This window comes from Echinops telfairi, unplaced genomic scaffold (genome assembly GCF_000313985.2).
Source record: "Echinops telfairi isolate 266 unplaced genomic scaffold, ASM31398v2 ScPeMD7_10;HRSCAF=50, whole genome shotgun sequence".
Lineage (NCBI taxonomy): Eukaryota > Metazoa > Chordata > Mammalia > Afrosoricida > Tenrecidae > Echinops > Echinops telfairi.
Window position 1 is genome coordinate 6662060 of NW_022103907.1, and position 24206 is coordinate 6686265.

The 24206-nt window shown below is 46.0% G+C and overlaps 1 protein-coding gene and 1 long non-coding RNA gene across 3 annotated transcripts in view; one reads left to right on the forward strand and one right to left on the reverse strand.

Moving 5' to 3' along the window:
* Positions 1 to 5367: 5367 nt before the first annotated feature.
* The window catches only part of FAM98A (family with sequence similarity 98 member A), a 34105-nt gene continuing 15266 nt past the window's right edge, over positions 5368 to 24206 (reverse strand). For both annotated transcript variants that reach the window (XM_004711106.2, XM_045287037.1), the window contains 2 exons: positions 7260 to 7427; positions 5368 to 7172 (listed from right to left, as the gene is read on the reverse strand). In XM_004711106.2, the coding sequence (XP_004711163.1) occupies positions 6513 to 7172; positions 7260 to 7427 (828 nt within the window). In that variant the 3' untranslated portion in view covers positions 5368 to 6512. The remainder of the gene's footprint in view (positions 7173 to 7259; positions 7428 to 24206) is intronic.
* Positions 10255 to 16896, forward strand: LOC123521332. The gene is made up of 2 exons (XR_006679791.1): positions 10255 to 14635; positions 16584 to 16896. It is a non-coding gene; the product is annotated as an uncharacterized LOC123521332 (long non-coding RNA).

Below are 24206 nucleotides of genomic sequence, written 5' to 3' on the forward strand. Positions count from 1 at the left end.
CACCGGGTATATGCCCAGTAGAGGGATGGCCAGGTCATAAGGTAAATCAATTTCCATTTTCGTTAGCTATCTCTAGATTGCTTTCCACAGTGGCTGTACAAATCTACACAACCACCAGCAGGAGGGGAGGGTTCCTACTTCACCACAGCCCCTCCAACACTTGTTGCTCTCTGATTTGAGCTAGGTGGTATTGCATGGTTGTTGTTATTTGCATTTCTCTTATGGCTAATGACCCGGAACACTTTTTCATATGCTTATTGGTCATCAGGGTCTCCTCCGAGTGAAGGCTTTTTTCAGTTCTTTTGCCCACTTCCTTAGGGGGTTAACTGTTTTCCTCTTTCTGCAGGTCATGATGGTGTTATAGATTTTAGTAATGAGCCCTATGTCCAATGTGTTATTACTAAAAATCCTCTCCCAGTCTGTGGGTTGTCTTGTCACCCTCTTGGTGAAGTCTTTCGAGGTGCACAGGTACTTGATTCTTATTAAATCCCATTTGTCGATTTCCAGTTCACCTGCGTGTGTACCCATCCCTATTGCAGTGAGCCTATTAGTTCTCTGGGCCAGTGCTCTGAGGTTAGTCCCAATTCCCTCCTTGATGGTCCCGATGGTTTGGGGTTTAACTTCTAGGTCTGTGATACACTTTAAGCTTGTTCTTGTGCATGGGGTGAGGTAAACGTCCTGTTTCATCTTTCTACATATGGATATCCATTGTTTCCAGCACCACTTGTTAAAAAGGGCATCCACTTCCCACTTGATGGTTTGGGGACCCTTGTCAAAGATCAGTTGTCTATATGCTGATGGTTTTATTCTTGGGCTTTCTATTCTTTTCCACTGGTCTGAGTGTCGGTCGTTGTGCCAGTATCACGCTGTTTTGACCACTGTAGCTGTGTAATAGGCATTAAAATCGGGTAAGGCGAGTCCTCCAACTGTGTCCTTCTTCTTGAGGAGTTCTCTGCTAATTCTGGGTTTCTTCTCTCTCCATATGAAATTGGTGGTCAGTTTTTCCAATTCTTTGAAGAAGGTTGATGGTATTTGCATTGGTATAGCATTGAACTTGTAAAGTGCTTTAGGTAGTATTGTCATCCTTACTATGTTAAGCCTTCTTCCATTTGTGGAGGTCGCTTTTGGTTTCCTGTAGTAGGGTCTTATAGTTTTCCTTATATAGGTCTTTAGTATTTTTTGTTAAATATATTCCTAGGTACTACAGTTTGTTCTTAGCTACTGTGAAGGGTACTTCCTTCTTAATCCCCTCTTCCATGGTCCTGTCCGATGTGTATAGAAAGCCTACTGACTTCTGTTTATTGATATTGTATCCTGCCACTCTTCCATATTCCTCTATCGCTGTAAGTACTCCAACTGTGGAGCTTTGGGGGTTTTAAATGTACAGGATCATGTCATCTGAAAATAGCAATAGTTTCACCCTCTCCTCTCCCATTTGGGTCCCTTTGATGTCCTTTCACTGTCTTATGTTGTTAGCCAGAACCTCCAAAACAATATTGAATAGAAGTGGGGACAGGGGGCATCCTTGTCTTGTACCGTTTCTCAGTGGGATTGTTTTTGTTTTTTCTCTGTTGACTATGATGTTGGCCGTTGGCCTTTCATAGATAGCTTGTATCAGCTTGAGGAACTTACCTTCCAATCCTATCTTCATGAGTGTCTTGATTAGGAATGGGTATTGGATGTTGTCAAATGCTTTTTCTGCATCTATGGATATTATCATATGGTTGTTATCCTTTTACTTCTCCATGTGGTGTAGAACATTGATGGATTTTCGGATGTTAAACCATCCCTGCATCCCTGGGATGAATCCTACCTGGTCATGGTGGATATGTTTTATATACTTTTGTATTCTATTGGCCAATATTTTGTTAAGGATTTTTGCATCTATGTTCATTAGAGATATTGGTCTGTAATTCTCTATACCTTTGGGGTCTTTGCCCTGTTTGGGTATCAAAGTAATGCTGGCTTCGTAAAATGAGTTTGGGAGTTTGCCATCCTCTTCCATGTTACGGAATACTTTGTGGAGGACCGGTGTCAACTCTTCCCTGAATGCTTGTAGAATTCTGCTGTGAAGCCATCTGGCCCCGGGGCTTTTTTGTTAGTAGGTTTTTGATGATCCTCTCTATTTCTTCTTTCGCTATGGGTTTGTTGGGATTCTTGATCTGTGTCTGAGATAATCTAGGGAGAGACTGTTTTTCCAAATATTTATCCATGTCTTCCATGTTTCTGAATTCATTAGAATACAAACCTTCATAGTATTTTGTGATTATCCTTTTAATCTCATTGGGGTCTGTTGTTATTGTCCGTTTCATCCCTCATCCTATTGATGTTTGCTCCTTTCTATCCTTGGTAAGCTTTGCCAGAGGACTGTCAATTTTGTTAATTCTTTCGTAGAATCAGCGTTTAGCTGCATTTATCTTTTGTATTGTTCTCTTGTCTTCCCACTGATTTAACTCTGCCCTGATATTTATTATTGCTTTTCTCTTGCTATTTGAGAGGTGGTTCTGCTAACTCTGTTCTAGTTTTTGGAGGTTTTGTGTTAATATATCTGTCATACACCTCTCTTCTTTTCTCATATAGGCATTTAATCATATCAAGCTTCCTCTGATAACTGCCTTCAGTGTCCCATAGTTTTGATGCACGGCAGGCGGGTTTAGCGCTCCGGCCACAGGTCGGCTCACAGGGGCTCCGGCGGAGACGCAGTGTCGGGGAGAGAAGCGGGCTTTGCACCCACAGGAAGTGCACAGCTTCACTTCCCAGGCCGGGAATGGAGCAGGAGCTGACGTGGGTGGGGGGCTGGCAAACGGGGTGCCGGTGGAGAGGTCCCAGGCATCAATAGGGGTGGATGGTCCTTTGTGGGCGTCGCCCAGGCAGCCCCTGGCAGCCTGCAGGTTAGTTACCCAGGGCTTGGATGAATGGAGGGACGCAGGCCCAGGGGCAGATTGCTGCCACGTGGGGAGAGGGGAACCATGGGAAATGGAAGCTTCTCTCCTAGTGGGGTCCTGCGAGTGGGCAGCTGCTGTAGGGGGTCCCGCCATTGTTGTGCATGTCTCAGCGGTGCAGGCAAGCGACTCTGGGTGCAGGGTCCCGGTCTGGGGATGGAGTGTGGCTATAGCTAGTCTCAGCTCCGGTAGCTGGCGGAGGATTAGTGACCCGCGATGTCCCACGAATCGGGTCCTGGATTACCGAGGCCCCGGCTCAGGACAAATGTGTGAGGTGGTGGCCCGGGGGGATATTTCACTCACCAGACTTCTACCACTCGGCTACCTAGACACCAAACCAGCCATGTTCGAAAGAGCTCTCAAAGTAGGCTTGTCCCCTGGTCTGCCATCTTCCCAGAAATCCCCCAATATTCCATTCTTGACCCATTATTTCTTTCCCTTTAAAGCTGTTCTTACACGAAGAATCATGTTCTGAATGGATGATCCAATGCAAAGTTATTGGGTGCCATTCATTTCCAAATCCCCAGGTCTCTTCCTGATCTTGAGTCCCCCAGCAAACCTTTTGCCTTAGTTTCAATCAAAATATAGTATCATCCAATTGCAAAATAAACTGCCCCAGAACTCGGACTGAATTTCTCTGCTCACTCTAACCTATGAAGTCCTATAAAATCTAATTATTTCTAAAGCCTATCCTTTTATCCTCACTACACATTAAACTCGTGTTCAGATTCTAATGTTCACCTTAAATCTGTTCTCTATACTTGATTTACATGAACTTAAATATGATCATGCCATCCCTTTATGGATTTATCATCAGACACAGAACGGCTCCACGGTCTACGGGAAGGTGCAGCATTCTGTGACCTGGCCCTGGAAGCCTTCCAATCTGCCCTCGTCCTCTCCCTCTCATTGTAGTTTATTAAATGGAACTGCAGGCTGTTCTTTTTGAGAAAAATAACTCAATTTGACGAACACAGGTCACTTCAGTAGACTGTATGTTTTCATCTTCTTTCGACAAACTCTATACATTCCTTCGCCCAGTCACTGTTTATTACAATCTAAGGTTAAGAATGTGCATGAGATCAAGACACATTTTCATACAGAACCTAAGGATTTTAACGTAGTAAAACCAATAGGTGGTTTGCAGTAAATATCTTGTTTCAAGAGAACTTTAATCTGTCAAAGAGGAGAAACTGAAAGTCTCAATTCTTTCGTGGTTTCAACATGTGGAGGGGAAATGGCAGTTTGAAGCAGAAAATGAAGATGCAAATTTCGAGCCATTAAGGAGAAATGCATCATTTGCCTTACTTGGTCACAGTTGAAAAGGCACTATATTACCATAAAAAGTAAAAATTACATTTGTCAAAAGAATGAAACACAATACCAGGTACATTGTGCAGTGCAAGGCTATGAAATAAATAAAATAAAAGCTAAGGTGCATGTGAATATACTGAAAATTGAAATTTTTAAGATGATAGCCTGGCAATTTTTTTTCACAAAAGAAACACCTATACATACTAAATAGACTTATTGAAGAGCACAAGCCTTCAAGATCGTAACCTTCGTGATAGGACTTACACACATTCCAAATGTGATTTGTAAGATTTGTATTTTCGATTGGTAAATGCTAGCTAACAATCTAATAGGTAAAATTAGCAAAAGGATCAACATTGATTTTCAAAGATGTGTTTAACTATTGGGAGAATGTGCTTATCTTAATAGTTATTCTTAATGGCAAAACACAAGTTCGTGTTTTACCCTAAAAATCCCAACAGAAAAATAAAATACCCCTTTTTATGAACACATATTATTTCAATTCCCTTACAATTGAGAAAGGGTCTGCCAGGATGAATTGGAGAAAAAGAACAATTTCAAAAACCAAACCTACTGTCACAAATGGATTCTGCCTCATAGTGGTCCAATATCCAGGATGTAAATCTTAGGGGAGCAGCCAGTCTCCCATTTCAGTTTTATCTTTGCCTGGTATGTAGCAATAGCTACACCAAGTGGCCAGAGTTGAGTGGTGCAGTTTTCTACCTCCTTGTTAGGCACCCAGTCAGTTCCAAGGTACAGAATGAAATACTGCATGGTCCTCGACCATCCTCACAATGGTTATGTTTGAGCCCATTGTTGCAGCCACCAGGGCAACCCATCTGCTTGGGGATCTTCTTTTCCGCCCCGCCATCTACCAAGCATGATGCCCTGTGCCAAGGGCTGGCCTCTCCTGATGAAATCCCCACGGTAAAAGGTGGATTTGGAAATGGCCCCCCTTTCAATTTGCGGATGGTTACCTTTCACTACAAATCCTGTTGAGGACATACTGAAAAATCTTATCGGGAGCAAAAGTCTTTGCTCCCAAGTGTGCCTCCAGTGGCAGGATAATCCTGTTAGAAAGAAGCAGCTAAAATGAAACTCAAACCAGGGAGAGAATGTACAGGTGCTTTATTGCTCATCTCGCACACAACGCACACCTCCAGCCATTTCTTTCACAGCTTAACAATGGTTACGGATACAAAAACCCAGCCAGAAGCATCATGGAAGATTTCAGTGAAGGAGAATGTAACACGTCAACTCAGCCAGGCTTTTGTTGTCTGCAGCAATAATAAAGGGCCTCCTGCAGGAAGCAACGATCTGTCTTCTTCCTCGGTAGTGCACGTCTTCTGTTACGAGGACAAAAACAAAAACAAAAAACCCCAAACAAACAAACAGCCTCCTGCCCAAAGTAAACTCACTTGTGTTTGCTGAGCCAGTGGTATTATCTCGTGCATAAAACAAAACTCAGTTTGCTGTTTCTTCTAGATTTCAAGTAACAACAAGGTGGAAGGAGGAACTGGTTTCGGATGGATGCAGGTCAGTTTGAGTTGCTATACTTAACACTATCTGTCTACATGGTCTATCGGCTCACACGTAGTTTGCTTGTTTCTCTGGTGGATTGTGGCCGTGTCTCAGGTTTTGAGTTGCGCGTGTGGGACAGTATTCCACCCACAAGATAAGGCTATGCATGTGCGATCTGCAGAAGAGCTCACTTAATAGGAACAGACCTACAAGTTCTATCGTGAAGTAAACGTGGCATAACCTCTGGAATAAAAACAGCCAGCCAGGGGCAGAAGTGTGCTTGGAAAACAGGCATTAGAATACTTTAAGCAAAACACATATAAATGGTTTGTTAATACGAGGAAGATTTCCTAGTTGTAAATCGAAAGAAAAAATCTAGGAGACTCCTCATTTTCAAAACTGTATATTGAAAACGTGAAAACTACTTATTCAAGTAATTTCTTCAAAAAAGTATGCATTTTCCGACTCTGGAATTAGTCTACTGGTCAAAGATTAAAGGCAACTTTTATAATTACCTCTTTAAAAAATTCTTCATACAAAGGAGAGATGCATTTCCCAAATAAACAGCTTTATGTAAGTCCATTAAAAATTCCGACAGAACTGAAAATGATGACCTATCAATGCTTATGCCTGCCACCTGTGGGCTCACATGAATTCAAGAGAGATTCTGGATTTAGGGTTCTGAAACTAAGTTTCTATTACTTGAGCTCTAGCAAAATGTAAGGTTCTGTAGCCTCAACTAGTATAATGTCTTCCCTGTCCAAATCCAGAGTGGCTATACTGGTACCCTCCGTGCTGGAAGTGCTGCTCAAACTGACCCCCTTGGTGATAATTCTGGCTCCCTCTTCCTCCCCAGCCTCCTCCCTGACCCCCTCGGCCACCCCGGCCTCCTCGCCCACCTCTCCCTCCACGCCCACTGCCTCGATCACTGTGGTGCCCTCCATCCTGGTATCTGTTGTCCTGCTGGTAGCCACCACCCTGGTATCCACTTCCTGTGTACGATGATGCTTGGAAGCCGCCATAACTACCACCTTGATAGCCACCACTGTGGCCACCGTGATAGCCCCCCGGTTGGAAGCCAGAATCTCGATAGCCACCATCCTGGTAGCCACCGCCTCCTCCACTGCCGCCATCTGTCCAGCCTCCTTGATGCTTATTTCCTCTTCCTCCCCCTCGACCACCGTGGTCATAGCCACCGCGTCCACCTCTCCCTCCTCCTTGTTCATGGCCGCCGCGGCCTCCATATGAGGAATGTTCGTAACCGCCTCTCCCTCCTCGGCCTCCTGGTTGCTGCTGGGGGCCCTCTTGCCTTTTCTGCCAGGGTGGCATTTCTGGGGGTGGAGGTTCAATCTCATTGGGTCTGCCACCTCTGTCAGGCACTCGGCCCATCAACACCTGTAGGGCAACAAAGACGTGTGAAGCCGCCTTATTTTGTAAACAAGAACACTGTACTCGAGACAAGATGAGAAGTGCTCTGCTTACCTTATTGATGGCGCAGGCAGTCTTTTCTCGAAGAGAGCCGCTGCTCGTCTTTAAAATCTTTGACAAGTCGTGTCTTGCGGCCAGAAGATGGGCAACAGAAATACTACTTTTAGGAGATAAGACTGAGCGTCTGGGCTGGTAAACTTTTGCTAATTTTTCTGTCTGACTCTGTTAAAAGAACAATGTTGAGAAAGAAATGTCCATTTTCAAAGGGATGTAAGAAACACTCATAATAGGCTCATGATCTAAAGGTATTCAAAATCTCTGATAAGGATATAATACTGACTAGGTGTTTATACTCACCATGGCTCCTACCTAGCTGGGTAAGTGCCATCTTGGCGTGCACAGCTGCCAGGCTTGCTGTTCCAGCCAGGAAAGATCGGGAGGGTGGAGGGCGAGTGGGTGTGAAGGGGGTGGGGGGCGGAAGGCACTGTTGCAGATTGTGGGGCTAAAGGGCCAAAAAGGTTCTTCCTGACATTGATCTTGGTTCAAACACATTTTTAAATTTAAAAATCAGAACATAAATGTACTTCAAAAATGGTCCCTTTTAATTTTCTTTGATTCTTATGAGACAACATTGGCTACAACTAATTTCTACGGATTATGTTGTTAACATATCTATTTTTCGTAAAAGTACTCCTTTACTGGACACTTTCTTTTACGATACATAAAAGATAGTTCAGTTTTCATGGGGTCTGTGACACACTTGGCCCATCAACACCGGTGGGGTGACAAAGACCATTCAAGCACTCCATCTGACAAACAAAGCCGTGCGTCTGAGACGGAGTGAAAGGGTCTCTGACCGCCTTACGACGGCGCAGTCGCTGCTCATCTAAAATCGCCCGCAAATTGTCTGACGGCCAGAAGATGGGCAACAAAACACTACTTCTTAGGAGAAGACCAAGTACTGAATAAAGTACTATTTGATTCCACTAAAACCACAGAGTAGAAGCACAAGCGTGTGACCATTAACCTGGGAAATGAGGAAGCATGGGCAAGTAATAAGCTTCAGTTCTTCAGCTCCTTGGCCGGGACTATTGATAGAAAACATCTGGTATCCGACCTCACACACTGTGGCAGTTATTAATACTCAACAACTTAATTAAAAGTATGCACGAAGACCAAATTTTCCCAATCTACAGCGGCAGGCTAGCACACGGTAAACAGGATGGAATATCTGAAACTCTGAATAAGAGGATCTGGACGTGTGATTGAGAGGAAGTTTCTTTGGGATGCATTTTGCTGAATTCGGGAAGATGTAGTCAGTTATGAACATGTCTATTAGAGAAACAGGCAGGCGATTTTAATGGGCTTTTCACCTGTGCAAGAAACTCTGGATGCTCCAGATGCTCCTGACAAAACACACTGCTGGGTCTCCTGGGCGAGTTTCACCCCACTGACAAGGCTATCTGAGCTATTGGGTAATGTAAAGCCAGCTTGCCTCCGTGGCTGGTACCGTGATCCCAGGCAGGCTGTGGTTTCATGTTTCCTCGCAGTGCCAAGTAGGACATACCCGGAAACTGAGGCTACCCAACCCGGGAGCAGCACGACAAGCCCAACCGCAGAAGGGAGAACAACCCGGCCAGCACGGGAACTACACAAAGGACCAGACGGCCAACCTACCTCAAGTGAGCCAATCGGTGGATTTTTTGACGGGAGTGGGGGCTGGGAACGCCGCATTACATATACCTTGTAAATATATACTTAGGAATTTCTTTTGTTCGGGGCTCTAGCCCAAGATGGTGCGCATAGTTAAGCACCTGAGGACTAGACTAGAGCCCTGGCTTAAGCTAGCATAATAAAGGCCTCTTTGTAATAGCAGCCTTGGGTTTGATCTCATTCCATTGAAGGGGAAATCGCTCCAGGGCCCTAACAATTGGGGGCTCGTCTGGGATCGGAGCTATACCCTGGAGTGGAACTGAGAGCTTGGACCAAGGAGAGAGGTCTTTGGAAATCCCTATGGTGCAGGAATCGGGCCCTAAGAGAGTGACCAGCAGAGGACTTCGGTGGACGTGCCGTGGAGGTCACCGGTCGGGAATAGACAGGAGACGTCCTCCTGTTCCCTTGGTAGGTCTCGGGAGCGTGTGTTTGGAAAGGAGGCCGAGTCGGCCGTAGGGCCGGCAATCAGGTCAGGCGCCTTGTGGTCTAGTTATGTTTCGTCCATGTTACATCTTATTTGTAACTGTTCTTCGTGTTGTGCTTGTGTTGTCTTTGTTATTTGTGTTCCTTTCTGGTAAAATAGGGCAGGCACAAACTACTCCCCTTTCTCTTATTACAGGAAATTTCAGGGAGGTGAAAGATAGGGCATTTAACATCTCTGCTAATGTTAAAAAAGGAAAACTTTAACTTTCTGTGAATCAGTGGCCTGCCCTCAGGGTTGGATGGCCCCGGGAAGGTACTTTTGACTTAACCATCATCCAGAAAGTAAAAGATATTGTCTTCGGAGCAAACATCATCAAACACCCGGATCAAATTCCCTATATAATTGTGTGGCAGGACCTGGTTCAGAAACCCCCTCCCTGGCTGCAAAAACTTCTTCCTCCCAAGAATACGCAGGTTTTTCTTGCCCAGAAGAAGAAAGCAGGACCAGATCCAGTCCACCAGGCCCCTCTAAAGATCCCGAGACAGTGCTTTCCGACTCTACCCACCCTCTTGATTTCCTTGATTCATGTTGGGACCAGACAACCCACCCTCCCCCACCATATAACCCCACGGCTTTGTCTGCAGCTCCTTCGGCGTCAAAGCGTCCTGGAGAAGGGCCGGCATTCGGAACTCGACAATGCACCGGTTAAGTCCCCCGATTCAGGACCTGTAAGCGAGCCATGGGCCCTCCCCGGGAGGACGGGGAGCCAACCTACCAGTACTGGCTGTTTTCCACCAGAGACCTTTATAATCGGAAGGCTCAGAATTCTAATTTCTCTGACAATCCTAGAGACTTAATAAATTTGTTATTCTGTTTTGTTCACTCATCAGCCAACCTGCGGTGATTGTCAACAGCTGCTAAAAGTCCTTTTCACAACAGGAGCAGGATAGAATCCAAGGAGAGGCCAGGAGAGGATGGCCGCCCCACTACCAACCCTGGAGTAATAAACAGAGCATTCCCGCTGGAGCGCCCAGATTGGAATTACAACGAGGCTGAAGGTAGGGAGCATTTCTGGGTCTATCGCCAGATTATCATGACTGGTCTCCGGGCAGCGGCACGCAAGCCAACTAACCTGGCAAAGGTAGGCGATGTCAGGGGCCTGAGGAAAGCCCGGCCGCCTACTTAGAGAATTATGGAAGCCTTTAGGATATAGGCCCCCATGGATCCTACCTCTGAGGAGAGTAAGGCTGCAGTGGTGATGGCTTTTGTGAATCGGGCAGCCCCACATATTAGAAAGAAGGTGCAAAAGATAGACAGATTGGGTGAGAAGGCATTGCAAGATTTAATTGAAGTAGCTGAGAAAGTTTTCAACAACTGGGAAACTCCGGAAGAACAGTGCGAAAGAGTTAGAAGGGAAGATAGAAAGTTCCAGGCCGGGGAACCCTGGAAGGCTAGTCGAGAGATGGCCCGTATTCTGCTAGCAGCCACGGAGCATGAAAGACAGAGAAGGGAACAGGAACGCCTCGCAGGGAGAGACTAGACAGAGATCAGTGCGCGTATTGTAAGAAGGGACACTGGGCCAGGGAATGTGAGGAAAAAAGAAGGCCTCTTTTAAAAGAAAGTATAACAAGGTCCCAGGGGGGGATGATAGGAAGACTAAGCAGGGTTTGTTAGTTGGGCAGGAGGACAGTGATTAGGGAGTTCGGGGTTCGGTTCCCCTCCCTGAGCCCAGGGTAACCTTACTTTTCGACAGGAGACCAATAGACTTCCTGGTGGATAGCGGAGCAGAGCACTACGTGATCACACATTCCACTGGCAAATTAGCCGCTAGAACCAGCTGGGTGCAGGGTGCAACCAGAACAAAACCCTATCAATGGATGACCCGGTGTAAGCTGGATCTGGGGACAGGCCAGGTGAGCCAGGCTTTCATGATGATTCCTGAATGCCCAACCCCCTTGCTAGGAAGAGACATCTTAACCAAGTTAAAAGCTCAAATCCATTTAGAAGAAAAACAAGTAACTGTCACAGACAGTCTTGGGCGACCCATTGGGAGAGACCAAAAGAAATTCCCGCTAGAACACCCCCCCACCCCACGGTTCTTCACGTCCTTACCCTGCAGCGGGCCAATGAGTCTAGACTGAGCCTGTAAAATATAGTGAGAACAAAGAACTGCATGGTGGCTCCAAGAATTCCCAGAGGCCTGGGCGGAGATGGGTGGAACTGGGTGGGCCAAACACAGGCCACCTGTATTCACTGAACTGAAACCAGGGGCCAAGCCAGTCCGTGTCCGTCAGTACCCCATGGCTCTTCAGGCACGAGAAGGAATCCGGCCCCACATTCGCCAACTTTTAAAGAAGGAATTTTGCGAAAGTGTCAGTAGGCCTGGAACACCCCCTTATTGCCGTTAAGAAAAATGGGCACCGGGGACTACAGGCCGGTCCAAGACTTATGGGAAGTTAACAACCGTGAGCTAGACATCCACTCTACAGTACCTAACCCCTACACCTTATTAAGCTCCTTGCCTCCCCCTCAAACCTGGTACACCATGTTAGACCAGAAGGATGCCTTTTTCAGCATACCGGTGGCCTCATGCAGCCAGGAGCTTTTTGCTTTTGAGTGGCAGGATGATGAGCTGGAAATCCAGGGCCAGGCTACCTGGGCGCGCTTGGTTCAGTTTTAAAAATTCGCCTGTAATCTTCAATGAAGCCCTCCACAAAGATCTGAGTGAGTACCGATCCAGCCACCCCCATAGTACCTTGTTGCAATATGTAGATGATTTGTTACTTTCAGCCCCTTCCCCCACTGACTTGCTAAGAACCTTGGGAAGGCTGGGATATCGTGTAAGTGCAAAAAAGGCCCAACTTGGCAGGGAAGAAGTCACATATCTGGGATATAAACTGAGGTGGGCGCAAAGGTGGCTAACCGAGGCCATGAAAAAGACTGTGTTAAATATACCCCCTCCTACCTCATGCCGGCAAGTCCAAGAATTCTTGGGGTCGGTAGGATATTGCCGCTTGTGGATCCCTGGGTTTGCAGAAAAGGCCAGACCTCTATATGAAGGATGTAAAAGTGGTCAGGATTTTGTATGGACTGGGTTCCAGGCCTTAAAAGCCGCGATGCTGAAGGCTCCTGCCTTAGCCCTTCCAGATCCGGAAAAAGAATTTCAGCTATTTGTAGATGAGAAGCAAGGAGTGGCGAAAGGGGTGCTCACCCAAAGACTGGGACCGTGGAAAAGACTGGTAGCATACTTATCAAAACAACTCGATCCTGTAGCTGGGGATGGCTGGCATGCCTCCACAGAATAGCGGCTACAGCATCATTAGTAAAAGATGCAGATAAGCTGTCACTGGGGCAGCCCTTAGAAATTACCACTCCCCATGCGGTCGAGGGACTCATAAAGCAACCCCCAGGATGCTGGATTACGAACACGAGACTGCCCCATTATCAAGGGCTGTTGCTAAATGACCCCCGAATTATTTTTACCTCACCTACGAATTTAAACCCAGCGACGCTCGTGCCAGATACAACGCCCTGGAAGCCAGAGCATGACTGCCAGGAAATCCTGGCTGACGTCCAAATGGTACGAAAAGACCTCAAAGACCAGCGCCTCCCAAACAGTGATCTGGTGTAGTTTACAGATGGAAGTAGTTTCGCTAAGGAGGGTAGGCGCCATGCGGGAGCTGTGATCATAGATGCACAGGGAACCCTAATTTGGGCATCCCAGCTCCCTCCTGGTACCTCAGCCCAAAAAGCAGAGATAGTGGCAGTGACCAAGGCTCTCTGGCATGTGAAGGGAAAAACACTCATGCTGATTACAGCCGTTATTCGTTCGCGACGATTCATATTACAGTGGTGCTATAACGGGAGAGGATTTGTCACAGCAGAAGGGAAAAAAAGAACAAGCCCGAGATTTTGCAGCTGCTAGACGCCGTCATGTTACCAAAGGCAGTAGCGGTAGTACACATGCCTGGCCACCAGAGGGGGAACTCCCTGGAGGCCCGAGGAAACCGGGCAGCAGATCTAGAGGTGCGGCGGACAAATGGACCCGAGCGGGCGGAAGTCTTACATTTGGGCCTGCCCCCCCACCCCCCACCCATGGGAAAAATACCTCCGCGACCGGAGTATTCCAATACAGATTGGGTCTGGGCGGAAAAGGAGCTAAAGGCAAAGACGAAAGCGGCTGGCTGAGGGACAACGAAAATTACTCGATAGAAATCGCGTGTTAAAGCATCTACGCCAAACCACGCACCTGGGGAAAGGAAAAATGTTGCAACTATCGGATCCGGCTGCCTCAAGTTCCAGCTGCAGAGAAAAGCGGTGGAGAATGTTGCGGAGGCCTGCCAGGTTATGAAACCGGGAAAAACCAAGGGAACCCACACAGGTACTCGGGATCGGGGAAGGAAACCAGGGTTGTTTTGGGAAATAGATTTTACTGAAGTAAAGCCAGGGAAGTATGGGTATAAATACTTGCTAGTAATGGTAGATACCTTCTCAGGGTGGGTGGAAGCGTTTCCAACAAAAAAGGAAACTGCAGTGGTGGTGGCAAAGAAACTCCTAGAAGAAGTTGTCCCTAGGAATGGGTTTCCAGAAAGCATAGGATGTGACAACGGTCCGGCTCTTGTAAGCAACGTCAGCCAGAGCGCTGGGGACTGATTGGACATTGCATTGTGCTGACAATCCCCAAAGCTCTGGAGAGGTAGAAAGATTGAACAGAACTTTGAAGGAGACTCTAGCCAAATTGTGCCTAGAGACTGGCGGGGACTGGGTGACCCCCCTTCCCTTCGCCCTGTTCCGAGCCCGAACGCGCCGTATCACCTGGGCTTGACCCCCTTCGAAATTATGTAGGGATCCCCTCTGCCAGTAATTCCAAGCATATATCCACTGCCGGAAGGAGGCCCGGGGGAGGGATTACAGGACCAAATATGGCCCGCTCGTCAGACCGTCTATAAAAATAAACAGGAAGGCCATCAGGGGGGTCCCCTTTCACCAGCACGAGCACGGGGACTGGGTCAAGCAACATAATAAGTCCCTAGAACCTAGGTGGAAGGGCCCCTTTCAAGTAATTCTTGTTACCCCCACTGCTCTTAAGGTCGACGGAGTAGAACCTGGATTCACCACTCTCACGGCTTTCCAGCAGGAACGAGAGAGCTGCAGCAGGATCACTGGAAAGCAGAGGCTCATCCAGAAAATCCCCTAAAAGTGAAGCTCACCCACATAAGGCCTAAAACCAACCAGTAGGGAGATGGCCGGCAGCCGACTGCTGGTGGTGGCGGCCTTTTGGTTCTGGGTGCAGGTAAGGGGCGGCCCCAATAGGAACCCACAATACCCTACAACCTCACTTGGAGAATCGACAATCTAGAGACAGGAGAAGTGTACAACCAAACATCTAGAGTACCACCTCCCAACACCTGGTGGCCGGACCTTTATTTTAATCTGGAACAACTCCCCGGAGACCTGCGCATTGTCACACTTATGAGAGGGGATATGGGCGCGCAGGAGGTAGGGGACAGACTTGGCATGAAAAGCAACGAGTATCCAGGTGCCGAAATGGGTTTTATGCATGTCCGGGGTTTAGAACCGGGGAAATGAGACGCGCGTGTGGGGGAATCGAGTCCGCCCTCTATTGCGCAGTCTGGGAGTGTGTAACCTCCAATGACGGGGAATGGAAGGTACAACCCCTCCTCATTGAAATGTCTTATGTCCAGCCGTGTTCACTATCGCGGTATAACTACAATTGTAATCTTATACGTGTAAAATTCACTGAGGAAGGGAAGAAGGACAGACGATGGGTCTCAGGATTATCGTGGGGAATATACCTCCATCAGCGTCCTCCCTTTGGTATGGTACTGTAATACAACTTAAGCTAAAAGTTTCCCCTATCTCGGGGGTTGTAGGACCAAACCCAGTGCTGGGGGGGTGGGGGGAAGGGAACATCACCTGCTATCTCAACCTCCGAATGTCATCCCACAACCACGTATAGGGGCCTTAGAAACCACACCAAGGACCCGGTTGGCCCCTAGGGTACACGGGGCAGAAGACCCCTTGTGGAAAATGTTAACGGCAGCATATGAAGCTCTAAACCGCTCCGACCCCGGTATTACAGCAGGTTGCTGGTTATGTTATGACATCCGACCCCCTTTTTACGAAGCAGTAGGAATCAAAGGGACTTTCAATTACTTAGCCCAAGAGTCCCCAACTACATGTGCCTGGGAACGGGTTGGGGCAGGACTTACAATTCAGTGACCGGAAATGGAACCTGTGTGGGAAAAGCCCCCTCAGAATAAACTCCCCTTTGTGTTGAAACTTATATAAATATAAACTATAATTTAAAATGGCTGTTACCAGCCCCTAACAGCTGATGGGTTTGCTCCCAAGCTGGTCTGACATCCTGCCTTAGTCTGTCTGTCTTTAATAGCTCTAAAGAATTCTGTATTATGGTACTGGTTTTTCCAAGTTATTTACCACTCTAAAAATGAAATGTATGTGACTCAGGTGCAAAACGGGAATTCAGTGGCAACGAAAGAGCTAAGAGAACCTGTGACTGCTATCACCCTTGCCACACTCTTCGGGCTAGGCCTCATAGGGGCTGGTACGGGTATCTCCTCCGTAGCTACCCAACACCAAGGGTTAAGGGGCCTCCGAATGGCCATAGATGAAGATATTGCTAGAATAGAAGACTCCATTTCTCACCTAGAACAATCATTAACCTCTCTATCAGAGGTAGTGTTACAAAACCAAAGAGGGCTAGACCTAATTTTCCTGCAACACGGCGGGTTGTGTGCTGCCCTAGGGAAGAACGCTGTTTTTATGCTGACCATTCGGGGTGGTGAAAGGATCTACGGCCAAAGTTAGAGAGGGATCAGCGAAGCGGAAGCGAGAACGTGAAGAAAGTCAACCTGGTACGAGTCTTGGTTCAACCGGTCCCCCTGGATGACTACCTTAATATCCACCTTGTTGGGCCCCCTCCCCATTCTCTTAAGCATTCTCTCATTCGGTCCCTGCATAATAAACAAACTAGTGACCTTTGTGCGTGAATGCATAAGTACAGTCCAATTAATGATTCTTCGACAACAGTACAATGAACTTAATCAAAATCCGTTCCAGAGTTCCATAGAAATGCAAGGTCATGGCTATGAGCAGGAATGCTCATAGAAACAAAAGAGGGGGGATTGTAAAGCCAGCTTGCCTCCGTGGCTGGTACCACGATCTCGGGCAGGCTGTGGTTTCATGTTTCCTCGCAGTGCCAAGTAGGACATACCCGGAAACTGAGGCTAGCCAACCCGGGAGCAGCAAGACGAGCCCAACCCCAAAGGGAGGACAACCCGGCCAGCGCGGGAACTACACAAAGGACCAGACGGCCAACCTACCTCAAGTGAGCCAATCAGTGGATTGACGGGAGGGGGCCTGGGAACGCCCCATTACGTATACCTTGTAAATAAATACTTTGGAATTTCTTTCGTTCGAGGCTCCAGCCCAAGATGGTGCGCGTGTGAAGCACCTAAGGACTAGAGCCCTGGCTTAAACTAGCACAATAAAAGCCTCTTTGTAATAGCAGCCTTGTGTTTGATCTCACTCCATTGAAGGGGAATTTGCTCTAGGTCCCTAACAGTAAAAGAAAACATCTTAGTGTTTAAGGCTAACCAATTACATTATATTTTACTTTAACTGCAATAATATGCAATATAGTTTATTTTGTTTAAAAATTCAATTTAATAACTGCATTTAAGGTACTGGAGAAGAATATCGAAAAAATATTGAATATTGAAAGTATCTACAGCAAAGATTACAAAAGGGTTGGAGTCATAATATATAAGTGTATTTAAAAAACAAGACTACAAAAGATAAAGGAAAATGGGCATAGAGAGAATATTCACACACACAAAAATTAATGTGCAGATGTAGTTTTTAAAATTCCAGATAGAAATCAATACAAGAATTCCTTGACCGATGCAGGGATGGCTTAACACCCGAAAATCCATCAATGTTATACACCACATTGATAAGGAAAGGTATAAGAACCACAAGATAATATCTATTGATGCAGAAAAAGCATTTGACATCATCCAGCACCCATTCCTAATTAAGACACCCAGGAGGACAGGAATGGAAGGGCAGTTCCTCAAGTTCATACAAGCTATGTATGAAAAGCCGACAGCTGACATCATAGTCAATGGAGAAAAGACTAAATCAATCCCACTGAAAAAGGGGACTAGACAAGGATGTCCCTTGTCCCCACTTCTATTCAATATCAGATTGGAGGTCCTAGCTAATAGCATAAGACAATGGAAAAACATCAAAGGTATCCAACTGGGAGGGGAGGAGGTGAAATTATCGTTATTTGCAGATGACATGATTCTGAACATTGAAAATCCCAAAAGCTTCACAACTGGAGTACTGTCAGTGATAGAGGAATATGGAAGAGTGGCAGGATACAAGATCAACTCAGAGAAGTTGATTGGTTTGCTGTATACATTGGACAAGACGATGGAAGAGGAGATCAGGAGGGCAGTACCATTCACAACAGCCAAGAACTGAAATATCTAGGGATATATCTAACCAAAAAAACCCAAAAGACCTATACAAGGAAAACTACAAGACCCTACTACAGGAAACCCAAAGCAACTTCCACAATATCCCATGTTCATGGATTAGAAGACTCAATATAGTAAAGATGTCTATCCTACCCAGGGCACTTTATAAGTTTAATGCTATCCCGATTCAAATACCAACAACTTCTTCAAAGAACTGGAAAAACTGACCACCAATTTCATATGGAGAGGGAAGACGCCCAGAATTAGCAGAGACAGAAGAAGAGCATAGTCGGAGGGCTGGCTTCACCTGACTTTCACACCTACTACAAAGCCACAGTGGTCAAAACAGTGTGGTACTGGCATAATGACAGATACACAGACCAATGGAAAAGAATAGAAAACCCAGAAATAAAACCATTAGCATACAGACAACTGGACTTTGACAAAGTCCCCAAAAGCATCAAGTGGGAGGGCAACGACTTATTTAACAAGTGGTGCTGGAAACAATGGAAATCCACATGTAGAAAAATGAAACAAGATATCTACCTCATCCCATGCACAAGAACAAACTCAGGGGGATCATCGACCTAGAAGTAAAACCCCAAACCATCAGGATCGTTAGTGAAGGAATCAGGACAAACCTAAGAACCTTAGCCCAGGGAATACAAAGGCCAACTGCAATAGGGCAGGGTACGCAGGCAGGGAAATCGGAAATTGACAAACAGGATTCACTAAGGATAAAGCACCTGTGTGCGTCAAAATACTTTACCAAGAGGGGAACAAGACAACTCACAGACTGGGAGAGGATTTTTAGCAATGACACAACAGATAAAGGGCTTATTACAAAAATCTATAATACCCTCCTTGCCTGCAAAAAGAAGAAAACAGTTAACCCTTTGAAGAAGTGGGGAAAAGAACTGAAAAGTTTCACTAGGGAGGAGACCTATATGGCCAATAAATGTATGAGAAAATGCTCCCAATCATTAACCATCAGAGAAATGAAAATCAAAACAACCATGAGATACCATCTAACACCTTTGAGACTAGCCCAAATCAGAAAATCAGAGCAACCAATGTTGCAGGGGATGTGGCGAGATGAGAACTCTCCTACATTGCTGGTGGTCCTGTAGATAGGTACAGCCGCTATGGAAAGAGGTCTGGCGATACTTAAAGAAGATGAAATTGAGCTACCTTATGACCCAGCTATCCCTCTACTGGGTATATACCCAGAAGAAGTAAGAGATAAACCATGACCAGTTATATGCACTCCAATGTTTACTGCAGCACAATTCACAATCGCAAATAGTTGAAAGCAATCTAAATTTCCATCTGTAGACGAATGGATCAGTAAACACTGGAGTACTATGCATCACTAAAAAGCACCGATGAGCATATGAACCATATCTTATCATGGGAAGAGTTGGAGGAAATTATGCTAAGCGAAGTCAGCCAATCACAAAAGGAGAAGTACAGCATGAGTCCCCTGAGGTAAGTGTAATTAGCAAGGTAGGTATAGAAGAGAAGCCACCTATATCATAACAATTGGGTTGAGAATACAAGGAAGTGTGAAGAGATTGGACCAAACCCAAGGAGGTACATGTTGGTCCAACACAGTAATGGGAAAAGGATGGAGGGGGGAGGGAGAAAAAGAGGGGACTGAAAGTGAAATGATAACAGAGGGAGCAGGGCACTAATCCACCCAGGGGGAGGGTACTGGTCTTGTCTCCACAGAACCTGGAAGGGGCTACCATGAAGCACCAAACCATGAGGACAGTGTGGCCACATGGAAGGGTGCGTGAAAAGAGAGCTACAAGGCTGGCCCCACCAGGGTCAAGCGGACCCCTTCCTGGAAGTGGGTGTGGCGGAGAGCAGGTTGGGGAGAGGGGCCAGCAAGGAGGCAGGCGGGGAGTGGGGTGGGGAAGGGAAGAGAAAGAGAGTCTGACTGGGCCCCACGCTGGCACAGGATATTCAGAGGATGAAGTCCCTGCTGGGAGCTAATGGGACACAGAGGGGACTGGGTAAATGACAACAGCAGGTATCACGCTGTCCCCTTACTGGAGCAGACTGCGCAGAGGACATTTCTGGGGTCACATGGTGGGGAAGCAGCTTGGTCTGAACCACCCAAAGCAGAGAGAATCAAGGGAACATACCTGGATAAACAATCTGGAGGAGAAAACCACCACGCTGACTGCTCCGGGGACAAGGGAGAAGGGGAACGGAGAGGAGAGGAAGTGGTGCTAACAGACTCAGGAACAAGGGAACAACTGGTCCAAAGTCGGCAGTGAAGAGAGTGTAGGAGGCTGGTAGGGCTTGAGCAAGAGCAATGTAACCTAAAGGAAATGCTGAAACCCAAATGAAGGCTGAACAAGATAGTGGGACAAGAGGAAAGTAAAAGGAAACAGAGGAAAGAACTAGGAGGCAAAGGGCATTTATAGAGGTCTAAATAAAGGCATGTACATATGTAAATAGATTTATATATAACGAGAGGGGAATAGAACTATGTACTCATCTATATGTTAGGAGTAAAGTTTGCAGATGACACTGGACCTCCACTCAAGTACTCTCTCAATGCAAGAACACTTTGTTCTATTAAACTAGCATTCCATGATGGTCACCTTCCCGACACGATCGTTGAAGACAAATGGGTGTATAAGCAAATGTGAAGAAAGCTGATGGTGCCCAGCTATCAAAAGATAAAGCATTTGGATTCTTAAAAGCTTGAAGGTAAACAAGCGGCCATCTAGCTCAGAAGCAACCAAGCCCACATGGAAGAAGCACACCAGCTTGTCATCACGAGGTGTTGAAAGGAACAGGTATCAGGCATCAAGGAACATAAAATCACATCATTGTGAATGAGAGGGAGTGCAGAGTGGGGACCCAAAGGCCATTTGTGGGCAACTGGACATCCCCTTACAGAAGGGTCGTGGGGAGGAGATGAGCTGGTCAAGGTGCAGTGTAGCTAACGATGAAACATACAACTTTCCTCTAGTTCTTAAATGCTTCCTCTCCCCCACTATCATGATCCCAATTGTACCTTACAAAGCCAGCTGGACCAGAGGATGTACACTAGTACAGATAAGCACTGGAAACACAGGGAATCCAGGCCAGATGATCCAGTGGTGAGAGTGGTGATAGCGGGATGGTGGAGCGAAGGTGGAGTAGAAAGGGGGAGCCAATTACAAGGATCTACATATCTCCTCCCTGGAGGCTGGACAACAAAAAAGTGGGTGAGGGGAGATGCTGAACAGTGTAAGACATGAGAAAATAATAATGACTTGTAAATTATCAAGGGTTCATGAAGGAGGGGAAAAATGAGGAGCTGATGCCAAGGGCTCAAGTGGAAAGCAGATGTTTTGAGAATGCTGATGGCAACAAATGTGCAAATGTGCTTGACACAATGGATATATGTATAGATTGTGATAAGTGTTGTACGAGCCCCCAATAAAATGATTTAAAAAAAGAATTCCCTGACCTTTTAATTCAATTTCCCCAACTTTCAAAAGTTCCCTCAGATAGAATACCTACATAAAAATGACTATATAACAGTAAAAGTGGTATGCTCAGTAAGTTCAGTGAAAGAAAAAATATGAAAAAAGGTACAACAGTAGGGCTGGTGGAATAAATTTTGGTGAAGCCATTAATTAAATAAGAGGAAATTAGGTAGAAACACGAAAAATGTTTACATTATGTGAACAAGGAGAATGCCAAGTTATGTTTACTAAGCCTGTACATAAGAGAGTTATTCAGTATTGCAAAGTCTGGGGCGCCTTTACTAAACAAAAAAATCACAATGTGAATAAAGTGATTGGTTTTCCACATAACCTCTATAGCCTCGGGGCAGGGTTTCCATCTCTCTAAGGGGGGTTATGAGTTGGGCTGGTAAGTACAAGGTCAACAGTTCAAACTTTCCCAGTGCTCCCTGGGAGAAAGACACTCCCATAAGGATTTCCAGCCTAGGAAGCTCCAAGGGGCCGCCTACTCTGTTCTACAGGGTCAGAATCAGCTAGAAGACCGCGAGATAGATTGGGTGTCATGAAGTTGATCTAATTCTCCCCTTCCCGTGAGAACTCTGAGCTCTTAGATTTGTTGTTGTCGGTCGGTGCCGTTTCGACGGTTCCAAGTCATAGCGCCTCTGTGTACAAAAGAATGAAACAACGGTCGCCCCTGCCCCACCTTCACAACGGCTAATACCAGTGTCAGTCTACCTTGTGGAGGGCATTCCGCATTTTGCTGCCCCTCCACTTTACCAGGGATGATGGCTTTTTAAAGATGTTCTCCACCAAAGGAAGTTTTCCGTTTTCTGAAAAATTCTTCCTAATAAGCTTCCCATGTCTTTTGAGAAGAATCTATCAAGATGATCCCTTGGGAATCCTAAAAATAATCTCCGTAAACTTCTGGGCTGACCTATCTTGGATTGATCTGGCCTATAAGACGCCCTCGGAGCCCTGAGGGCGTAGTGGGTACAAGTTGGGCTGTGATCCCCAAGGTGAGCAGTTTGAAACCACCAGCCTGGCTGCTCCTCGGGAGAAAGATGGGGTTTCAACTCCTGTAGAGTTACAGTCTTGGAAACTCACAGGGGCAGTTCTACTCTGTCCCATAGTCATCGAATCGATGGCAGTGAATTTGGGGCTGGAGTATCAGACGCCCTGGGAAGCCACTGTTCAAATGGACGTTGTTATTTTTCTTTGAAGGCGCCCTAATGAGACTAAGACAGCTGTAATACTGGGAGAACTAGTCTGCAGCCTTCTACTGAACATATATAAAAGTCCATGCATACAGGATCTAGAATGCTAGCAGCAACATTTTCTCACTTTTCCTTACAAATAAGACTGAATGAAAGGAAATGTCAAAGAGATGAGTATTTCAATTTCATCATATAAACCAAAAGATCGCTGTGCAAATTTATCTGAAGAGTCTTTCCTTATGCTCCCTGCAAACACACACATTTCAAAGAAACCATGGTTTAAACAGGTGTCCAGCCCGCTCACTGTAAAGATGAGACAATGACAGCACAGCCTGAGCTCAGGCACACCAGCCCTCCTCTGCTGGTCAGCCCAGCACTGGCAGCATCAAGACCACACCTGTCTGTCCAGTGCACTGTGATCCATCACAGTTGTGTTTTTCTAGCTGAGCACTGCAAGTTATTTTTTTTTTGAAGGATACCTACCACGTTGAGAGTAAAATAAATAAACACGGTAACAGAAGACTGGCATTTCCCAAATCACAGTCACAGAAGGAAGCATAATTTACTCCTGGAATTTGCTCATATCTGTGAGGAGATCTTAGGCAGAGTCTCCTTTTATTGGGGGTGGGGGGGTCTACATTTTCTTTTATTGGAGGTCTACATGCATGCAAAATGAGGAAGGCTAAGACTGACCTCCAGATACCTCCCAGCGCTAATGTATTGCAGCTATCTACTCCAGCAATGGAACGGGCTGATAGAACTGAGTTCAGGCTGAGATTTTAGGGTAAACAGAGCAGTGGGGGTGACACAATGCCCTAAGCAGCGGGCTGTTAACCAAGAGCTCAGCAATTCAAATCCACTGGCAAGTCTTCAGGAGAAAGAGCTGTCGGCTCCTGTGAAGACTTACAGCCTTGGAACCCTGGGGACAGTTCTACTCTGTCCCGTGGGGTTGCTATGAGCTAAACCTGACTCGGCAACAGTGCACTCGGGTTTAGTTTCTAGCAACAAACTAGGAATATAACTAAAGAGCTAAGTGGAAACCTCTTTTATGGGTCAAGTAAAATTCAGAGGAAACTCTATTTCCAGAGGTGCATGAATTATGAAGGGAACACATAAGGCTCGCACATCTGGATCAGCCAAAGCACCAACTCAGGGAAGAGTTCAACCTCAGGGTTAGAAGAGGATAAAAAGAATGCAATGTGTTAGTTCATTTCCACTAAACCAAAACTAAGCAAGCACTTGCAGTCAGGGCTATTCAAACTCCTGGTGATCCCATGTGCAGTACATAATACTTGTTGAACAACCAAGACCTTCGCCTGTATTATCTAAGTTACACTAAAACGAATCTCACCAAATTCTCCAAATCTCCGTAAATCGATCATTGTAGTTAAGTCATACAAAAACCAGTATTTCTAACTTAATAAAATTAAAACTAAATTGCTAGCCTATAGTAAATCAACAATTTGAAATCAATATATTACTTTAGCAACTGACAGACACTAATTGTTTCTCTCCCCAGCGGGGACTCCCAGAATGGTCTACAAAATGCTGTTTCCTTAAAAACTTTCAATAAATTGAAGGATAAACATCTTTAGTATTGCTGAATAGTTCAAAGATTTGCTAATGCTAATGCACTAAAGAAAAACCCC